The sequence below is a fragment of the Pelmatolapia mariae genome, linkage group LG18 (assembly GCF_036321145.2).
Source record: "Pelmatolapia mariae isolate MD_Pm_ZW linkage group LG18, Pm_UMD_F_2, whole genome shotgun sequence".
Taxonomy (NCBI): Eukaryota; Metazoa; Chordata; class Actinopteri; order Cichliformes; family Cichlidae; genus Pelmatolapia; species Pelmatolapia mariae.
The window spans coordinates 22,926,968-22,946,894 of NC_086243.1; the positions used below are offsets into that span (position 1 = coordinate 22,926,968).

At 39.3% G+C, this 19,927-nt stretch overlaps 1 protein-coding gene across 1 annotated transcript in view; it reads right to left on the minus strand.

Annotated features, from left to right (window-relative positions):
- prkci (protein kinase C, iota) overlaps positions 1 to 17,473 on the minus strand; it is a 43,923-nt gene extending 26,450 nt beyond the window's left edge. The window contains exons 1-2 of the mRNA XM_063462072.1: positions 17,150 to 17,473; positions 1,248 to 1,369 (exon numbers count right to left, since the gene is read on the minus strand). Coding sequence (XP_063318142.1) covers positions 1,248 to 1,369; positions 17,150 to 17,232 — 205 coding nt within the window. The 5' untranslated portion in view covers positions 17,233 to 17,473. The remainder of the gene's footprint in view (positions 1 to 1,247; positions 1,370 to 17,149) is intronic.
- Between the last annotated feature and the right edge of the window lie 2,454 nt (positions 17,474 to 19,927).

Genomic DNA, 19,927 nt, shown 5'->3' on the forward strand with positions numbered 1-19,927 from the left:
TGAAGAATTTTCTGCTTTTCAAGTTCATGGACAAAAAGGTGACGTATTAAAATGCTTTGTGATATTGAAAGATTTAATTGTTTAAGCTTATTCAAGCATGTCTTGTACAGTGTATGTAAGGAGCGCCCTTGATATTTATGGCTGCAATTAAAATATTTTCATTACTGCTTCACTGGATTCACAAATGAGTCATTTGTTCTAAACACAATTTCCCAAAGCCCAAAATGATTTATTCAGGTTGCTGGCTCGCAACTCTTTATCTCAAGATCAGCCTACCTGGTTTAAGTGTAATTGTTAAGAAGCCATTTTTGTGTTTACAAGAAAAGCCACCTACATACAGAATACACCTTAACTTCTGAAGCCCACTAGGAGTAACCCTTGGCGTTCTTTTCTGAACTGAGCAGTTTTTATCATATTTCAGGTAGGTCTGGGTGATATATCCAATATACATGATGTATCGCGAGTTTTTCACGTACAATGGTGAAAAAGACTATCATAACCATTGAGTATAAAGTGCCATGGCCATATTAAACTGTCTGAAAGTAATTCACTGAGTTTTGAAATTAAGGGTACAAGGGAAGGTTGTTAGATGTCGTTTTTATGGATTAAAGACTTAAACTAACTCAGTACTATATTTTGTTTATAGGAAAACTGAGTGTCCGAAGTTGAGTATTTTTAAAAACACACATCAGCAGCAGGCAGACATACAGACAAACTCCAGGTCTATTCTGTAATTATAGCGACGATGACCTGAGTTCACGGTCTGCACTTTGGGGGCAGGAGGAGAGACTGCAAGCACAGAGTACGTAGTAACAACATCAAGCAGCTTTTCTTCCTCACACAGACTAATGACTCCAGCGACTTTAGGTGGGTGGCTATCAGTGGGAGCTGATCTGAGTCTAATGAGTTTGAGCAGGCCGACCTTCTCCTGAGTGGAATGATCTGATGGTTCCATCTCCATCTTTCTTATAGCACAATGACTTCTGCCGAATAACTCGCTGACAAAGGACTGAATCAGCCTGCATACATCTGGACTGACAAGACGTATGCAATGGTAATGGAATGCAGTGGTAATGACATATGTGCTGATGTGAGCCTGCGCTCATCATATGCTGCCAAATTCAACCCGTGGCTCCTAAATCATATTTCTATAATGGTTGTTTTTCCATAAGTTAATTTGTGAAAAAGCCCCAGCATTGATGGCTGTTCACCTTAAGGTGGAGGCAGCAGTCTGATTAGAAACGTACCTTCCTCATCAATCCACTTCATGGTGAAGAGCTGGTCGTTGTCCATGGAGCACATGTCCTTCACCTCCCCATACAAGCCCTCGTACGAGATGGACGGTTCAAAATGTGTGATCATGATGTCCCTGCAGGAAAGAAAAACCAAGTATATTATTTAACTTGAAACAATCAGACATACTGGATCAATACCAACACAGAGTCAATATTTGACTTTCCTGCCACTCTAACATTTTCTATTAGACGCATTCACAGCCAATAAAAGTCATTCCACTAGATTAATTTCAGTATTAACTATTTAGACCAAGGCCAAATAAATAAAAACAAATACAGCTACAACATATCACTTTTAGGGGTGTGATGTGACCATCATACATTGGTTTCTGAAGTCCTAGACTGAAAACCCAAGACTGGCATCTCCATATCTACTATCCTCATCTTTTGAAAGTGGCTGCGACCAACAAAGGGCGGAACTGACTGTACTGCACTCTCAGTGGTTAATGTCTTTGATAGCCAATGAGTATGTTCTGGATAATCATCTCTGATGCTTAGAATAAAAATTTACACCATAAATTATCAGGAACATATTTAGAGAAGTGAAGCTTGCAAGTTCTTTTTGCAATTATAGCTATCGCCCCCTGGTGGTCATCAAAAAGAATGCAGGTATAAGGTACTTCTCAGATGCCTTCAAATTTCAGACCCAGAAGTTAGGCCCATATTTTATACAGCCGAGCCGAGTTAAAAACTAATAATGATAAGCCAAAAGTTGTAGTACTTCTAAAGGCCATATGAGGGTGATTCCAAAAGTGAGCCAATCACCATAGACTCACATGTTAAAATGCCTAAACTTACAGTATTAAAAAGCATGTCTACAGCCTACACGACATCTGCCCCCTTCATAAAACTATAACTCATCCATCTGGATACTAAATATATCTGGAAAACAATGTATGATCTGATGTAGAGAATCATTACGTTGCTACTTTGTACAGACAGTGATGCTGAAAACATGCAATGTAATCTTATCTATATCCATCCATAACCAGCACAGTACACTGTTCTGCACTGTTCTGTATTGTTTAAGAAACAAGTTTCATAAGCACAGAGGAAAAAAAGTTGTTGGTGCAAACCGAGTGTAGACACTATTTATTGCTTATTATATGTCATTATATACCTCTTATTAATTTCCACAAACATACAAATGGCCTCCTTAGTCAACAAATGAATGACTAGTGTTTCAAATCTGAATATCAGTACATGCATAGATCCATTCTCTGCAACATGGATACAATATTATGATCCACTTCACAGACATCAAATATTGTTACTAAAGCTGTAGAAGAAAATGTATTGTCATTATTACATAATCTGCTGATTACTGTTTGTACAAACTTTTCAGTCCTTTAAATATCATAAAGCAGAACAAAAAATCTCTATCATAAACTCCCCAAGGTTCAAGATGACGTTTTGTCTGGCCAGTAATCTAAAATACAGTAATACTCCATTGAAATGTAAGAAAACCTGAAAGATTTGAGAGTGTGAAAGGAGAAAAGTTTGACATTTTTATTTGATAACTGGCTAATCAAATGATAAATGATTGTATCAGCACTAGTCATTACTCATAAAGATTTGTTAAACACTCTCCTCCTCCTCCAATCTGTCCCCCGCTCTCGCTGATGTCGTCAAACAAAAACTCTGGAGAATGTCAGACTTATGATGGGGAGAAAAGAGGTGAGAGAGCACTTTTTTCTTTTTTTAAAAAAAACACTGCTGTATGTGAGTCACAGTCTCGCAGTCTGTCACATTTGTGTGTGCATTCATCTGTACAGCATGACTGTGGGTGTGAGAAAGAGCAAAAACAAGAGCGAGAAAGCCTGCCATGGAGTGAGCGAGACAGCCGCACACTCAAACAAAATGGCACAGCTGATAGTGGCTGTTCTTGGACCGTGACCGCTGTGGTTTAGGGCTCACTGTCCACCACTGCAGTCCCTTTATGGAAAAGCAGGGAGGCTCAGTCAAGAACAAATATAACTTCTGACAATGCTAGACCTCGTTGATCAAACCTTCATCTCATGTATGATGCTAATTTGGCCTTTAATATACTGGGAACCTGTCCAGAGAGTAACCCTGCTTCTTGCTTCCAGCTCTCCTGTAACCCTGGAAGGATGGACAGACGATTTGGGCTTCTAATGATTATGAAAACAATATAAATGGCATAAAACAATTATTCTTTTGCATTTTTGGCTACAAAGCTCTTGTTTTTCTTGCACCCTCTTTCATATACATAGATGAGTTTCCACCCCTCCCTTAAAGCTCAAACACATCTCCAGACATCTCAAGGAGTCTTAAAACATCCATCTAGATCACTCGGTATGACTGCCACCCCATAGCTGCCCCGGCACACAGGTTCATCATCTGTTGTTCATCATTGCAACTCTGAAAATCCCTGAAAAGCAAAAATATTTTGCCATTGCTGAACACCAGCTTTGTTTTTGTTTTTTTGTAATTTTATGACCCCCGGCTCTTTAGGGGTAAAGGGGGAGTTACCCTAAAAAGTAGGCAGAAACAGATAGATGCAAAGCTAAGTTGTTTTTTTTTAAATGGGTGACAAATTAAAAACAAACCAACTAGCACAAAAAAGTAAACTGGAAAATGTCCTTACAGGATTAGTCACAATGTAAGAGAGGAGAGAGAGGAAACGACTCAGGGGCAAAGCACATACACATGGTATAGGACAGCCTTGTCCCACTTCCTTTAAATGAATTTGTTAGACAAAAGACTGTCGTGTTATTTGCACAAGTGTCACCACTAGAGGGGACTGTGTGGTCCCATTCAGGCACATCACATTTGGAAAATTTGTCATTAAAGGGATGTAGGTGTTGGATGGTTGTATAGATTTTTCTACCTGCTTAAATGAACAATTTGGCTAAAATGTAGGATATTTCTCTTTAATACTGCATGGTGTTGTACCTGTTAAATTAAAAAATTGGATAAGAACTGCTGAGCAGTTATCCCCATGGAAGCAGTCAGCACTCCACTCATAATTTCATGTTAGCACCAGGATTGACGTTACCTGCTCCCTGTGCTCTTGTCAGTTTTCAAGGTGTTTACTACACAATAAGATGGGGGTAGAGATGTGAAACACAAGCTTTTACAGGTCTGCAGGCGACGAGATCTGATCTCAGGCGGCTACTGGAGCAGGAGCAGGAATAAGAGAGAAGAGGGAATGGGCAAAAACAAGGAAAAAGGTAGTGATGTGTAAATGCACTCCCCACCTCCAGTAAGAGGACAAAGACCTCTTACTCCCTTTACAGCCTTCATCCCAGCTGGTTCCAGATTTTCATCAACTTGAAAGCTTTTTATCACAATTATAAAATCCCCAGTCTTTTAAAGGCAGCTACTACACAAGTTCAAGGACAGACTGAGGTGTGTGGGGTCAATGCAGGTTCAGTCCTCAAAAGGGAACAAACATAATTAATACCAATAAGCTGGTGAAAGACATTAACAGGAGGATCTGAAATGATTCGTCAGCGCACAGCTTCCGCACAGCAGGTATTAAACTGTCTGCAAAACCACACATCAAGAATGAATAAAGCAATAATATGCTGACGTCAAGAGACAGTCTGATGCCTTCTTCTCCTTCCCTTCCGCTCTCTATTTTCTCACCCTCTTCCTCCATCCTGCTGGTGTTAATCATTACCAGTGAGAGGAGGGTGAGGAGAAAAAGACTGGAAACAGCACTCCTCAAGTCTGATCTCTCCTCCAGGACCAGCATGGCAGCTCCACTTCCTCCTAAAACCCTGATAACATCAAAGGTTCAACAGTATATGAACACACACACGCACTACAATTCCAACACCGTGACTGTAGATGATCCAAGCGGCGTTTTGATGCCAGCGAGTGACTAACTGAGTCACGTGTGACTGGACCGGAGCTGAGGGTGTTCATTAAATACTGTGCGGCTACGCTGTAGTTAAAGTTTAGCCAAATCTCCAGTGTTTCAAACAACTTCCTCATTAACACAGATACGAGCTCAGCTAAAGACTGCAGCTGATACAGGAAAGAAGTAGAACACAGTGATCACTTCATTAGGTACACCTGTTTCAATGATTGTTAATGTGAATAACTAATCAGCCAGTCACATGGACTGCATCTAGACATGCCACTGAAGTTCAAACTGAGTATTAGAATGGGGAAGAAAGGTGTTTAAGCAATGCTGAATGTGGCATGGTTGCTCAGTTCAAATCTTTCAGAAACCTACTGAAATCTACTGGGGTATTCCCAAACAACCATCTCTAGGGTTTGTCAAGAATAATCTCAGAAACAAACTATCCATTGAGCAGCAGTTGTCTTGGTGAAAATGTATTGTTGATGATAGTGGTCAGAGGCGGATCACCACACTGCTTATAGGCTATTAGAAAGGCAACAGAAACAACTCAAATAACTGCCATTCAGATATGTCTTTTGCAACGAAGGTATGCAAAAGAGCATCTCTTAATGCACAACATGTCAAACCTCAAAGAAGATCGGCTTTAGCAGCAGAAGACCACATTATGTGCCACTCCTATCAGCTAAGAACAGGAAACTGAGGATGAAATTCACAAAGAATCACCTAAATTTGACAACAGAAAAACAGAGTCTGGTGACTCTCAAAACAACATGAAAACAGGGATCCAGCTTGCCTTGTATCAATGGTTCAGATGGTGGTGTAATGGTGTGGAGGATTTTTGGCACACTTTGGGCATTGCTTAATAGCCCTTTTCCATTCGTACCTAGTTGGATCAGCTCGGAACAGTTCGACTCAGTTTTTAGGGGTGGTAGTACCTGGCCAGGGTTCCAAGTGATGTGAGACGATTCAAAAATGTGATTTCAAGAGAGTACATGCCACCAATTGGCTAGTCAGTGGCGTAACTCAAAGAGTCATGAGAATCAAATCCACCATGTTTTAAACCTGGCATTGAGAGAAATGGCTACTCTAAAAAAATGTTAAAAAAAAAACCACAAACAAACACGGCAGTCCCCGAGTCTGACAAAACGCCATTCAACGGGCACCAGGTATGCCATCGCCTTGACGTCCTCCATTATTGTGGCATTCATGCAGCATACTAGTGCTGGGCGATATGACGATATATATCGTGTGGACGATAGAAAAGTTTCTATCGTGCCATTTGTCTTCTATCGTTTCTATCGTTTCTAACCCTAATTTAATAAATTATTACATAAAATATATCATTAACCCTGTACAACCGGTCGGAGCAGGCACACTCCGTTTTGCCTAACTATTTTTAAATCCCTGTAGAACTGGAACCACGTAAGGTAGCGCAATAATTGTTTTTGCATATGAAACCGAGTTGTACTTACATCTTATTCTATTAGCTTGCCCTAGGTCACGGTTTCCTTCCACATATAGCTTTGCAAAAATTGCATAAAAAGCGCTTCCAGCAACAAAAACATAATATTCCAGACTTGCAGCAACAAAAACATAATATTCCAGAAACACGCTTTGCCGATCCGATCAGCTGTTCATAACACTTCCTACATTGGAATATAAGTCAGCGTGAACTATCGCATGTCCGCCATTACCTGGCCGAAACCGGAAGTGACGTCATTTTCGCGGAAAATTTAGTTTTTTAGCTTCAAAGCCTATTTTGGTGTTTTTAAAAGTCATGTTTGACTTTATGCTTTTCTGTATCCTTTGTGGGATGCTTAGAAGTCAAATTACACTGTTGGAAATAATTTATTTTGATGCACATGCTGTTTTTTTTGCAAATTTGCATTATAATATTTATTTTCATTTTTCCTGTAGTATATTAAAATTAGTGTATCTCAAACATAAAACTATGAAGACACTCAAAATAAATTTCTTGTGGTTGGAAACTATTTTGTGCAACTTTTTTGTATTTACAGTTTTGAGGGATAAGCCTCTTAAATTTCTCTAACTAGAAATATATCTAAAAAACAAAACAAAAACGATTTTCAATTTTTTTGTAGTTTATTGCACTTTTTTTTTGCAATTTATGTAGTTTCTACGGACTCAATGCATACATAATATTAAAATTTGGGCTATAACGGTTGTATTGATGTATAGCAACTTGAAATGCTCCCACAAATGGCACTACAGCATGTAAAATGTAAACATAAGCTCTGGCGGACTTGGTTCTATGGTAGGTCTTAAAGGGTTAAATAGCCTGTGGCAAATATATTAGTGTTGTCTTCTCACTATACATACTCTGAACTTTATGCTAGAGAAAATAAAGTATAAAAAAATGATATTTTTCGCAAAGAAACTCTGTCTTGTGGTTTTGCGACATGGTGCTGCTTTACGTGCACCCGGATTTGCGACATGCTTTACGGTAACTCAAAAGAAAGACTGCACCCTCTCCACTCGCTGTTTACAGACTGCATACTTTCCAGATGACCACAGGTCAGGTGGTATATCGTGATATATATCGTTATCGTGATATAAAAGAATTCATATCGTGATAAATATTTTTTCCATATCGCCCAGCACTACAGCATACAGATGATATCACAGGACTTTCCGCCATGTGCTACAACAAATCCACACACATTAGGTTCTATGACCGAAACAGAGTTGAGTAAAGCCGCATTGAGTCGAGACAAGTAGAAAGGACTATTTGACGCCACAGTCTACCTGAGTGTTATTGCTGATCATGTCCATCCCCAGTGTACCCATCTTCTGAAGCCACTTCCGCAAACACAACACAAACAAATTTCCCTTGCGCGTGTTATGTGTAATTATTTATGAGTCCCTAACAAGATAACATGACAGCCTAAGAATAATCGTGCTTCATAGTCACAGCAACTCTTGGATTACTTGACTTCAATCAGCACAACTCTGCTCAGCTCAGCTGGTTGTTGTGTTTGTTGCATTCCAAACGTGTTGCCAAGAGTGAAGTTGCAGAGTGGCCTCTGGTGGACAATGCAACATCAACACTCATAACATGATTGAAGGGTGTTTCTCCTGTCTTTTCTTATTAACCGTCATTTTTCAGTCATTATAAATGCCAATACCAATATATCATGTTTCTGTTACTTGTTTTTAATGTAAAAACAAGTCCTGCTAGAAATACTTTTTTTCCTAGTTGATTTTGTCAGAAGGCAACACCCTGGAGGGTTTCAAAAGTTTTTATTTTTATTTTAAAAAGATCCAGGAAAACCCTGTTACTTCTTCCATTACAGAATTCTTTGTTTTAAAAATATGATGCAACAAATTAAAAAGACCTCACCTTGGATTCTCAGAGTTTAGACATTTCCAACATTTAAGATATTTCTCACATAAACAGTTAAATATCAGTTAAATAATGAACTAAAGAAAACCAACAGACTTGTGGATAATGAACATGACTGTTATTGAACGGTTTCTCTTTTTTAATCTCACCAGGACTGAAAGTAAGGCCGCACACAGGTAATGTGTTTTCACACATGACACAATGAGCCAAGATGACACTAACAATCACTCAATTCACAAGATGGTCGACAGAAAATTTACTGCATTTTTTTTGAAAATCTATTAAACACTTTTGGTCATTTTCCCTTTTTGTCCTCATTGAGTCAAACTTTAATTGAAAAACTATTGATTGTTCCAAACCAATAATGACTGTGCTGAACTTAACTTAATTGAAAGAGGCTGTTTTCCAAGGCCACCAAGCAGGCAGCTGTTTGATAACTGACGTGCTGCTTCTTTTGATTAGGATTCTTCACTTGTAAGTAATTCAACAAATTAATAACAGAAACCTTCACATTTTAACTAACAGTTTTAAGTTTTAACTTTGCTGTGGAGTTAACTGCATTAGTAATTTTCCCATCTGTCCTGATGTCAGGGCAAAGCACCACAAGAAGACTAAAAGCTAAACTGGTCAGTTAGGTACATTATTGCCTTTTATGTGTAACATAAATAAAGAAACCAATGCTGGTTTCAGTTTAGTTTCCACAATTTAAAATACTCAGTTTTGTTTTTATTAGTTTAATTATTGTAATACAGGAGGCATTTTCAAGAATGACATTTCAGATGTCCAGAACAGATATTACACTACAAACATTTCACTTTGTGGAGACAGATGACTAAGTAACATAAAAGACACGCCAGAGTGAAAAAAAACACCAAAGCCTCCTCAGGCTTTTGAGTTTGACCATACTGACAAAAGATTAAAAATAAAGCAGTTTTACTTTTACTTCGACTTTTTATTACTATTATTGCTTCCACGGAGGAGGTTGTGTTTTTAGTAGTGTTTGCGCGTTTCACTCTGTCTGTGGGGTGTAGAGTAGGGTCGTGTTAACAATCCATTAAAATTTAGCTTACATCTACCAAAGTCTTCAACGTCAACTTAATGATTTATTGGTCGAAAAGTGACAAAAAGCCTTATAACTATGATTCTCATGAGTGTGGTGTTCATCATCAACATATAGCACATACTGTAAAAAGATTTACAGATTTGACCTCTGACCTCTCTTTAAGGTCAATAGAGTGATCTGACGGTCAAAGTGATAATAATGCTATATAGATTTTTTTTTTTTTTAATCTACATACCTAACTGCCATTGTTTCTATTGACAACATATAGGCACAAAGGGAATGCTATATGGGGATTCTAACTGTTATGTTACTTTGGACCTCTGACCTCTTCTTCAAGAGAAACTCAGTTCAAGTTTTCATCAAATGTATTTTATCTTTAAAACTACGCTTAGAATTACTGCTTTTGTTTATATTATATTGTTATATGGGGATTCTAAATATCACATAATTAGTCACATTTGACATTTGATCTCTGACTAATTTCACATCTGACTTTCTTCAAATTGTCCCAAAATGTGGCATTTTTACTACACCCCAAATTTCTTAAGTTTAAAAAGAACAAAAAACAAGAATATATACAAAAAAATACAATACCATTCCCTTAAAATTAAATACTGCCCAATGAGTGAGCTGCCTTGGCAGAGTGATTCTCATTTATTTTAGTTCTGTTAGCACAACACGTTTCAGCTGCAGTTTTGTTTTTTGTTTTTTTATTTAAGTTAAGTAAAATGGAGTCTCACACCATTTCAATCGTTTAGTTTCAGTTAATAATAATACCCACACTGCTGTTCTTGTGGTTTGTTTGTGCACTGTGTGAGACTAAAACAAAAGACATTCTGCAGTTTCCACTTTTCTGAGTGATTTTACACATAAAAACGGCCACAGCACACCCTTTTGCCAAATTACACCCTTTTTTCTTGGGTTTAAAAATATTCTGATACCTGCCAAACAGGTTTTGTTCAATGAATGGGCAAAATAAAAATGCATAGACTTCTGTTATGTCTGGCATTTCAGACTCTTTTCCTTAAGTATATGCTGACTTATCATGTTTACAGGAATAGTGGCTCTTCAAAGACTCCACCTCATTAACAGAGATTAGAGAGCAGGTCAGTCTGGTTGAAAACATTTACTCCATTTGTGTGAAATACATGTTACGAGACAAATAACACAGTAAAGAAGTAAAGTAAAGAAGAAATTTAGTGACCTGTCTGAAAAAGAACCCGTGCTATAGGATTCCTTCGAGTGGTGGAAGATTTGTGTTATGAGCAACTAGGAGCTCGTCGCTCGTGAGGAACAAGGAGGAAACAGCATTCCACACGAGTCTGGCATTCCTGTGCCCTGTTCTACGGCACGGCTAAATTAAGGGAGGAGAAGGAGGAGGGGGTGATAGCTGTGATTAGGACTCTGCAGTCCCAACTGCCCAGCATGAAGTTATTCATCACTGATGAGCGATCAAGCATGGAGGAGGGTCAAGGAGAAGGGTCCTATGGGGGCTGCCACAGACCCTAGAACCATTCATCTCACACTCAGCGCTACCACATCCAAGTTTACATGACCCACATATACACGCACAGCGAAGCTTTCCATGACAACACAGACAGATGCTAATCTCCAAAATAAAGCTCACATACGCACTAAAGAAAAGACAGGTCATGTAATGAAGCCATGCAAAAATTTTACCAAAACAGCCCCCCAACCCCCAAAAAACAAACAAATAATTCCCTGATTCCTCCCAGTCCATCCTCCCAGTCAGGTCTGGCCTTTGCTGGTGTTGACCGCAGGATGCTGTGGTCTCCAGGCAACATAGCTCACCTGCAGAGCTAAACAGGGAGTGTCACTCTGTGCAATAAAACAACAGCAGCCAAACACACTCCTGCTGATCTCAGAGACAAGATTACGCTTAACACCTATATGCAACACATGAGCCATAGCTACACACAACATAGACCTTACAATGCAGGAATCGCACACATTTATCTGAGAATCAGATACAGTGGAGGAGCATTCTGGTAGATAGATGGGCGTTTAGGTGGGTGGCTTGGCGGTTGAGTTCTTGAGGGGCTTTCAGACCAAAAATAACGAGAAAAGGAAAGAACTGCTTGCCATATTTTTAACAAAGCCGGGCCTTCGAGCAGGGATGCAGATGGCAGAGTCTTTGACAAAGAAGAGCAAATCCTTTCAAAAGAGGAAAATAACTCAACTGCTCCATCAGGCCTGTGTAATCCTAGTTTCCTGCCAAACAACATGCCTTACACAGGAATCCTGAAGTTAATCTGGCACACAGGAAACCTTGTGTTAGTTTGTGTCGGCAACTCTGCACAAACAATTTTCCTGGCAAAACAGTGCAGTGAATTTAAAAAAAAAAGGTTTTTGTTAAGAAGACAAGCTAAAAGTATACAAGGTTTACACATTTTAAGCTATGGGTTATCTTTTTTCTTACAGAAAGGCAAGCAAAAATAATGTTAAATTTGTTCTTCAATACACAACCAAGATAAGCTGAATCATTAAAACAAGAGCAAAGAGGAAAACATCAGATGGATGCCCTCCAAACCCAGCACAAACAAAAAAAAATCTAGAGAAAAAAAAGAAATAGACAAGCACTAGGTTAAAAGCTAAAAACACAGAAAAATCTCCTGCCAAGTCACGTTTTAAAGAGGTCCATTACCACACTAAGGACCACTTATTTTTAATTATTTATAGCGATATAAAGACACTGAATGTTTGAAAGCTATAGATAAAAAAAGCACTAAAAATTCATAAATTATGCAGAAACGGTTTACAAATTCTAACAAAACAAAGTGTTTTAATAAGGTGTTTACCTGTGCTGTGGCATTTAAAGCCTACTGAAAAGATGGAAAGCCATCTTTCCATAGTCACCCCTTGCATTCTTCTGCAGGTACACTGAGATGTTCTTGAATCAGCTGAGAAGAAACTCCAGAGTGTCATGGGCCACATCAAATAGGACATCCCCAAACCATCTCACCTGGAAGGCAACTATTTTTAACTCCTGTTGAAGGTACCTTCAACAGTAGGAACTTTAGCTCATTTTTACAGCAACCAGACCTGTTATGCTATGTTATGTTATGCTGGGGAATCCTGGGTTCATGATTTATCTTGGTCTACACCACACATGCACATATCCCCCCTGTTAGGAGTCACTTTTCCCCAGATCTCTCCATACTCAATTGCGTATGTCTTTTTGTCTGACTCTTCTACCATACGGGATAGCAGTAAAAAACCCTCTAAAACAAGAGCCCACTCATCCAGCTGAGCCCCTGGGACCCTCTGCCACCGTAAGAAACAGACTATAAAATAAAAGCATCGCCATCAGTTGCTGGTCATACGGTCAGTGCATTTGCAGTCTGAATGAGAGAAAAATAAAGACGCGTTGGTGACTGCTACAGGCTGACACCAATCTGCTGCTGGCACTGACTGACAGCAAACAGTGAAGAACAGACCCAGAAAACACCCCACACTAAGAGCAGATAAGAGAGTAAGCTCATTGATAAAGTCACGGAGGTGGGCGTTTTATTGCTTATGACTTCATATATAATGATTTTAGCCCCGGATATGGAATTAATCTGTGAAATCAGCTGTTGTAGTGTTTGAACAACCTGCTCAGTCTTAACTCTTTTATGTCACATGAAAGAGGCTCTTGTTTTCAAGCAGCCACACTGCCACCGTCTATTTTCATTTCGGATTAATTAGCTGTAATCGGTTCAGTCAGAATTAATGGAATTGTGTCAGTACCAATGTCACGAATTTACGGGAAAATGCCAGTCACAATGCCCAAAACCCAAGAGGGTGATCTGAAGTTAAAAAAATAAAATAAAATCAGTGCCTCCCACCTCACCCCCTCAGAAGAAGCTGCTCTTTTGTTTCTCTTTAAACAATAATGTGAACATGTCAAGTGACACCATTTAAAATTTTATCTTTATATTATGAAACTTTTCCAAGTTACATGGTGTTTAAGTCCACAGGGGAAAATGTTGAAAATTTATGCTCTTTTTGCTCTCTCTGGTCTTTTGTCACAGGAAGTATTGCCATCCTCAACACCCATATGTCACACTGTGCGATGATGCTTGCTTAAAAAGAGACTCATACAAAAAGTTTAATGCCCATCTTTTAATCTTTAATCTTTTAACTGCAGTGAGTTTTTTTTATTAAAAATGTCTGAATTTCAGGCCTTGACATAAACCCATCCACTCACCATTTTTCTTCAATCCCTATGCAATTTAGATTTGCAGAACCTATCCCAGCTTTCATGGGGCAAAAGAAAGAGTACACCTTGGACAGGTGACCAGGTCATCACAGGGCTAATACACCTACAGAAAATTTAGAATCACCTAACAAGCCCATCTTGACTGTGAAAGAAACCAGAGTACCCAGAGAAATCCTACACACAAAGACCCCAGATGGCCGGCACGTTCGAATCCTGGACGTTCTTGCTGTGACCCTGTGACAGCACGCCACCCTCCGACAGACTTAAACTTGGACTTGAGATCTCTGGACACTGTTTAAAAACAAGCTTAAGAGCCAGCTGTGCAGTATTGCTTTTATTATTTCATCTAGGTGTACCATTTTAATTGTTGTATCTTATTTTATACTGTAAAGCACTTTGTGACTTTTGTTGTTGAAAAGCACTAGATAGACTTACTTATACCATAACAACAGTAATATAAATTTATTTATGGCAGTCTGTTAACTGATCAAACAATGAACTGTTTCAATTCTGATGTTTAACCACATACTTAGTTTTAGTGAAGACTAGGGCTGCCACAAACGATTATTTTGATAGTCGATTAGTCACCGATTATTTTTGCGATTAGTCGACTAATCAGATCATGCATCCATTGGATGTAAAACGTACAGCTTATTGCACCAACATGCATCTGCTCTTATATAACTATCATTAGCTTACAGCTTGAAGTGTTTAAGGTATGTGCTAACTAAAAATAAAGACAAGATGATAGTTTATTTAATTTTAATGAAATTTGCAGATTGTTTCGGTCAAGTTTAATAAACTCAGCCGTCTGCTCCTTGCTATCTAAAATATAACAGGACACCGGAATATATTCTCGAGCATCTCACACTTCTGATAATCAGTTGTCTGCTTGACATTTATTCAGCTGTGTAAAAACTATAACTTTAATCTCAGCCAAACCGATTTACTCAGGAACAAATAAAATACTGAAAAAAGCCAAACAATAACATTTTTAAGTTATCTAAGTGACTTATATATCATGTTTAACCTGAGTAGCGAAAGACGGCAGTGGGTTTGAAAACGATTTACCCGGAGTCCGGTGTTCTCACTGGCTCTAGTGAGCCTTGAACCCCAGCTAGGTATCGAGCTGGTGGGTAACAGACGTCTCTGAAAACGTTGGAGCGCTTTTGAAAATATGTGGTGTTTTGATAAACCAAGCAGATATTTGAAGTTTACACAGCTGAATTCTCGCCTGAAAATATGTTAAACATTTATTTTGTGACCCAGAAAGAATAATAAGAGTAATATTAAAACTAACTAGCTGCCGCCATTGTTGACAACTGAGCAGGGCCGCGCGGTTCCTGAATTTGGACACAGCTACGATACCAGACACTGCTTCTTCTTCTTCGGGGTTTAACGGCAGCTGGCATCCTTGTACATGCAGTGCTGCTATCTTCTGTTTCAGTCCGTTATTACACTCTTAAATCCTACTACTTATTCCTGCGTCTTCTGGGATCTTACAAAGCTTCAAACGACGCATCGACTATTAAATTAGTCGTTGACGATTTTAATAGTCGACGTAATCGTGACTAGTCGACTAATCGTGGCAGCCCTAGTGAAGACATTCATACAATAAGGTGTATAAAGATGTGTTGTTGTGGCCTTATAAAAACAGTCGGTAAACAGCTTCGACATGACACTACTGCCTAATCTACTATATTGATTTGGTGCATTACTAGCTCTAACATCTTTCAGTCTTAACTTCTGCAGCGAAAGAAAACAACTCAGATGACATCCTGGCTTAATGCATCCCGATAGCAGAATCATGAGACCATTACACTGCAATCTCTCTTTGGCAGCATAGCTGAGATTCCTCAGCCGTCGCGTCAGAAATATTTTACATGCCTCTCTCTGCGAGATGCCACCCAATAATCAACACACATCACAGAGGTACTGAGGTGTGTCACACGGATATGGCTGAGATGACTTGCACTACACGCTTTTCAAGTCTTGACTGATCTCCAATCTCTTGACTCCATCAAACAGAGGCAAAGTATAATTGAAACAACTGAGTAATCAATTATTTCTATCATGACAATCAACTGTGAAACTAAATGCTTATTTAGCATGACAGAAACTCAAAGACAATGCCGTCCACCTGGATATGTCATACATCAATGGACAATACGTAGATGTGTATTGTTCAGGTCTTGTGCTGAAGTCTGTTTGCTAACTGACTTGGTTTAGGCTTTCCTTTATGTAAATATTAGATTATCTGGGGTTTTCCTCTATAGAAAACACGTTGGCACCTAAGAGAGAACTTCTGACATTCCACAAAGGAAAATCACCGAAACTTTGATAAAACTGATTTTTGTTCAGCAAGTGGCCACAAACAGCAACAAAATGCTGGAAAGTTCAATAACACAGTCTCTTTACCCCTTTTTGAGCCAGGCAAAACCCTGATATGTTACAGTTCTGTCTACAGTGTGTGAACAACAAAAGTTGATAAACTGCTCCTAAACTAGTCAGAAACATTTATGATGGTTGCTGCTGTTTTTGAGGAAGCAGAATTGTAAACCAAAAGATTTCCCACTGCCAGCTCATATGTCCTTTACTGTATGTGACCTGATTACAGCTTGATATTTTTTTTGAAACAAAATAAAAAACAAATCTTTAGATTTAATGACTTTTTTCCTTAAGTTTACTACTATGAGTGAAACAAGTATTTATAATGAGCTCATCATATCTACATATAATTGTGGTACATGGTTTCGTTGTTGTAACTAATACCACGTAAGTACTGGATAACAGAGGCTGAAAATAATAGGTCTACATTACATTGTCTACCTGGAAAGGCATGAACATCACTACTTAATTTGGATTTTCAAAGCTCCTCAGTTATTGTGAAAGCTCAACAATTGTTAGGATATCCTGCTATCACATTGTGCCTCCCTAAGTGACACAACAGCGGTATTTTAGGACATGTTGTGCTGCCAGAGATAGGAGAAAATAAACGTAAAGACGATCAATAACAAGACGCCAAATCCTTATCAACTTAGATAGCAACTGTTAGCCCGCTGCTGAGAGACTAGCTCCAAAGCTTTCAAGCTGAGACAGATTTAACTAATTTAAACCATATGACAACTTCGCTGTGTAGCTGAAACATTTCTCAGATACCACCGAGACTGGCTTTTCGCAGGCGGAGCGCCTGGACAGTGTCACCTGTCCGTCTGCCCAAGTTTACCGAAACCCGGTGGTTCCCAACATTAGCCAGCCGTTAGCTGACCGAGCTAGTGTTAGCCAGCTTATTAGCAGTCTTTCCAACTGGTGCTAGTAAGTTATTCCCAATTGGATACATTAAATACTAAAAGACATGGTTATTTCTTACCCTTTGTAGTAAGCTTTCACCCGGACTTGGTGGGAATTCTCGCCGGGGTGGGACATGGTGCCGTCCCGCAACGTCGGCATCATAAGCTCAGCCGTGGACAGTCCGACTCAACGATATCGTCCTTCCTATCTACCTTGCTTCCTACTTTGTCCCGGTACCACGCCCTAAACTGATAATTTTTACGGTCCGTCGACAAACCAAATGAATAACGAAGCAAGTGATGCCAAAAGCTGAGTATTTGCCCTTCTTTAGACAAACAAAAATAACAGGTAAAGTATAGAAAAACTTGCGGAGTCCGCCAAACAACTCCCCACTGCAAAGGCCTAACCACGGGCCAGTCCATTAGCGGAATGTAACAGGGGGAGCGTATAACTTGGTATATTCGTTCCATCCTGAATTGTATCTTGTTAAAACACAAAAACACACAATTTCACATTGATTTATTATTTAGCGATTATAACAAACCAGTGGGATACGGTCAAAAACTCTGAAACGTCAAATATAACTTTTGGCATCACTGGACTGTACCAACTCAAGCCTTTTATGTAGGTAAGTGCTGCATTCGTGTTCAAACATCTAAGCTCGGAAAGGAAAGACCCTCGAGACATGTCGCGCATTCAAGCGCATTGGTTTGGAAAGAACAACAAAATTGACCGGTGACAAAAAAAATATACTGAAAAAAATAAAAATCAAATTTTAGAAACGAGTTAGCTGCTGTGATTAAAAAAAAAAAAGAAGAAGGGGGAGGAGCTTAAAATAACGTGAAATGTTTTATCTTCTTTTAAATATAGAATATTCTTTTAATTCAACTTAGATGTTTACTATATTTACAAACAGACTGGGGACAATTATTGGGGGAGGGTTGGGTTTTTTTTGTATTTTCTTTCAAAGTTGTTCCTCATAATACACGTATAAGGGCATGTATGAGGTATGCAGTAGGAGTGACAGATGAGTTCAAGGTTAGGGCTGTCAAGATCCGGTTCATGCGCTCTCTCCGGGTTGGGGAGAAATAATCCACCCTCCTGGGGCGGAGTTCTGGATTTCTCGCTCCTCAGCCAGTAGGACCACCTGGCTGTGCCTCATCAGACCTGTGCATTCCCCCAGAGTTCTGTGAAAGTCTTCTATTGCCTGAATTCCTTTTTGTGTGAAATAAGTCTTTATGAAAAAAGTCTAGGACGGTCGCTCTTGGTTTTGCTTTTGAGTTCACTAGTTTTGCTCGCCTATCAGGCCTGACAAGGGTGGGGCTACATCAGGGATCAGGTTGGAGCCCCTTCTTGTTTCTGATGCTGATGACAGGTTGATGGTAGTTTCTGTGAAATGTGTTTGTGATCTGTAGTGAGAGTAGGGAGCAGGTGGAAGAGAGCTTGGAAAGGTGGAGGTATGCTCTGGAGAGCAGAGGAACGTCAAGTGTCAGGGTTGATTTGTGACAGAAGAAAGGGTTTGCAAGATGAACGTGAGAACTGCTATGATGTCTGGTTTGGAGATTGTAGCACTGACAAAGACAGGATGCAGAGATGAAGATTTTAAGCTTTTCACTGGGAGTGACAGGACTAGAAAGGAGTACATCAGAGGGACGGCTCAGGTGGAGCAGTCTGGAGACAAAGTCAAAGTCAAAGAGCTAAGGCTGAGATGGTTTGTGGATGTGCAGAAGCATAGTGGATATATTAGACAAACGATGCTGAATATGTGGAGCTGTCAGGCAGGAGGAAACGAGGAAGCACACAGATGTGGATGTGGTGAAGGAGAACATGGTTCATTCTCGTTTTCAAAAGTTTGCAGACTCGTCTCTATAGCCCGGCTTTCTGGAAGGCTGTAGAGTAGCTGTAGCTCAAAATGTGCCAGCTGATGGACGCTCAGTCGTTTTTTCAGACAAAAGACAAAAACAGAAGATAAAAATCTTTAAATCTTATGCGGATAAAGCAAAAAAGGAGACGTAGGCTATGACAAGATTATAATATAAGAGCTAACTTGAGCTTTTCTTTAATCTTGTTAGCAAAGGTTGTATGAAATCAGCATAAAGTTTCGCATCATTTTTGTCTCTCACTGAGTTTGAGATTTAGTCACGGTATGAGAGCCGGCCGTGACCAAATCTAATCACAGTAAAATAAACTCTATTCTGACGCAAAATATCACATTTCTAGGTGTATAAGTAGCCTGACTGTATTTCAGTAGGACGTAAATTTCGTGTCTCCTCCCAACACAGTATTACGGGAGTCGTCACCATAGCAACCGTGTAAAACGGAGCTTTAAAAGGATATTTATTTTAACCCAAATCACCCTCTGTTTGTAACAAAGTGAACTTGATTTTATTTTAAATATCCTAACCATAACAAAGTAATCTTTACTAAATACAGATAAAGTTTGGGAAAAACCGTGACGTCTCTGTGTGAGCCACGATTTGCACCAACCTCCGAGGGTGTGTGTCATTATTAGTAGTATGCTTCTTTCACGCATGTGGGTACACATCAGTAGGCCTACATATGTAGACTGGAGGTCGGGTTCACGAACTCCCTGAAACTGAGCTTGGGATTTCTTAAAAAAGCTGGGTTGAATAGCTTGTTCAGTTATATTGAGTTCCGGGATGATTTTGGGTCCTGGGGGAGGGGGTCAGTCATTACAGGAAATGAAGCTACTTTGACAAAGATGACAGGACTGAAGAATACGGATGGTGAGACTCCACAATTTGTTTTTTATTCAGTTCCGTTTTATTCATATAGCGCCAATTCACAATAACAGTCGCCTCAAGGGGCTTTAAAGACCCTATAAAGACCCCAAGAG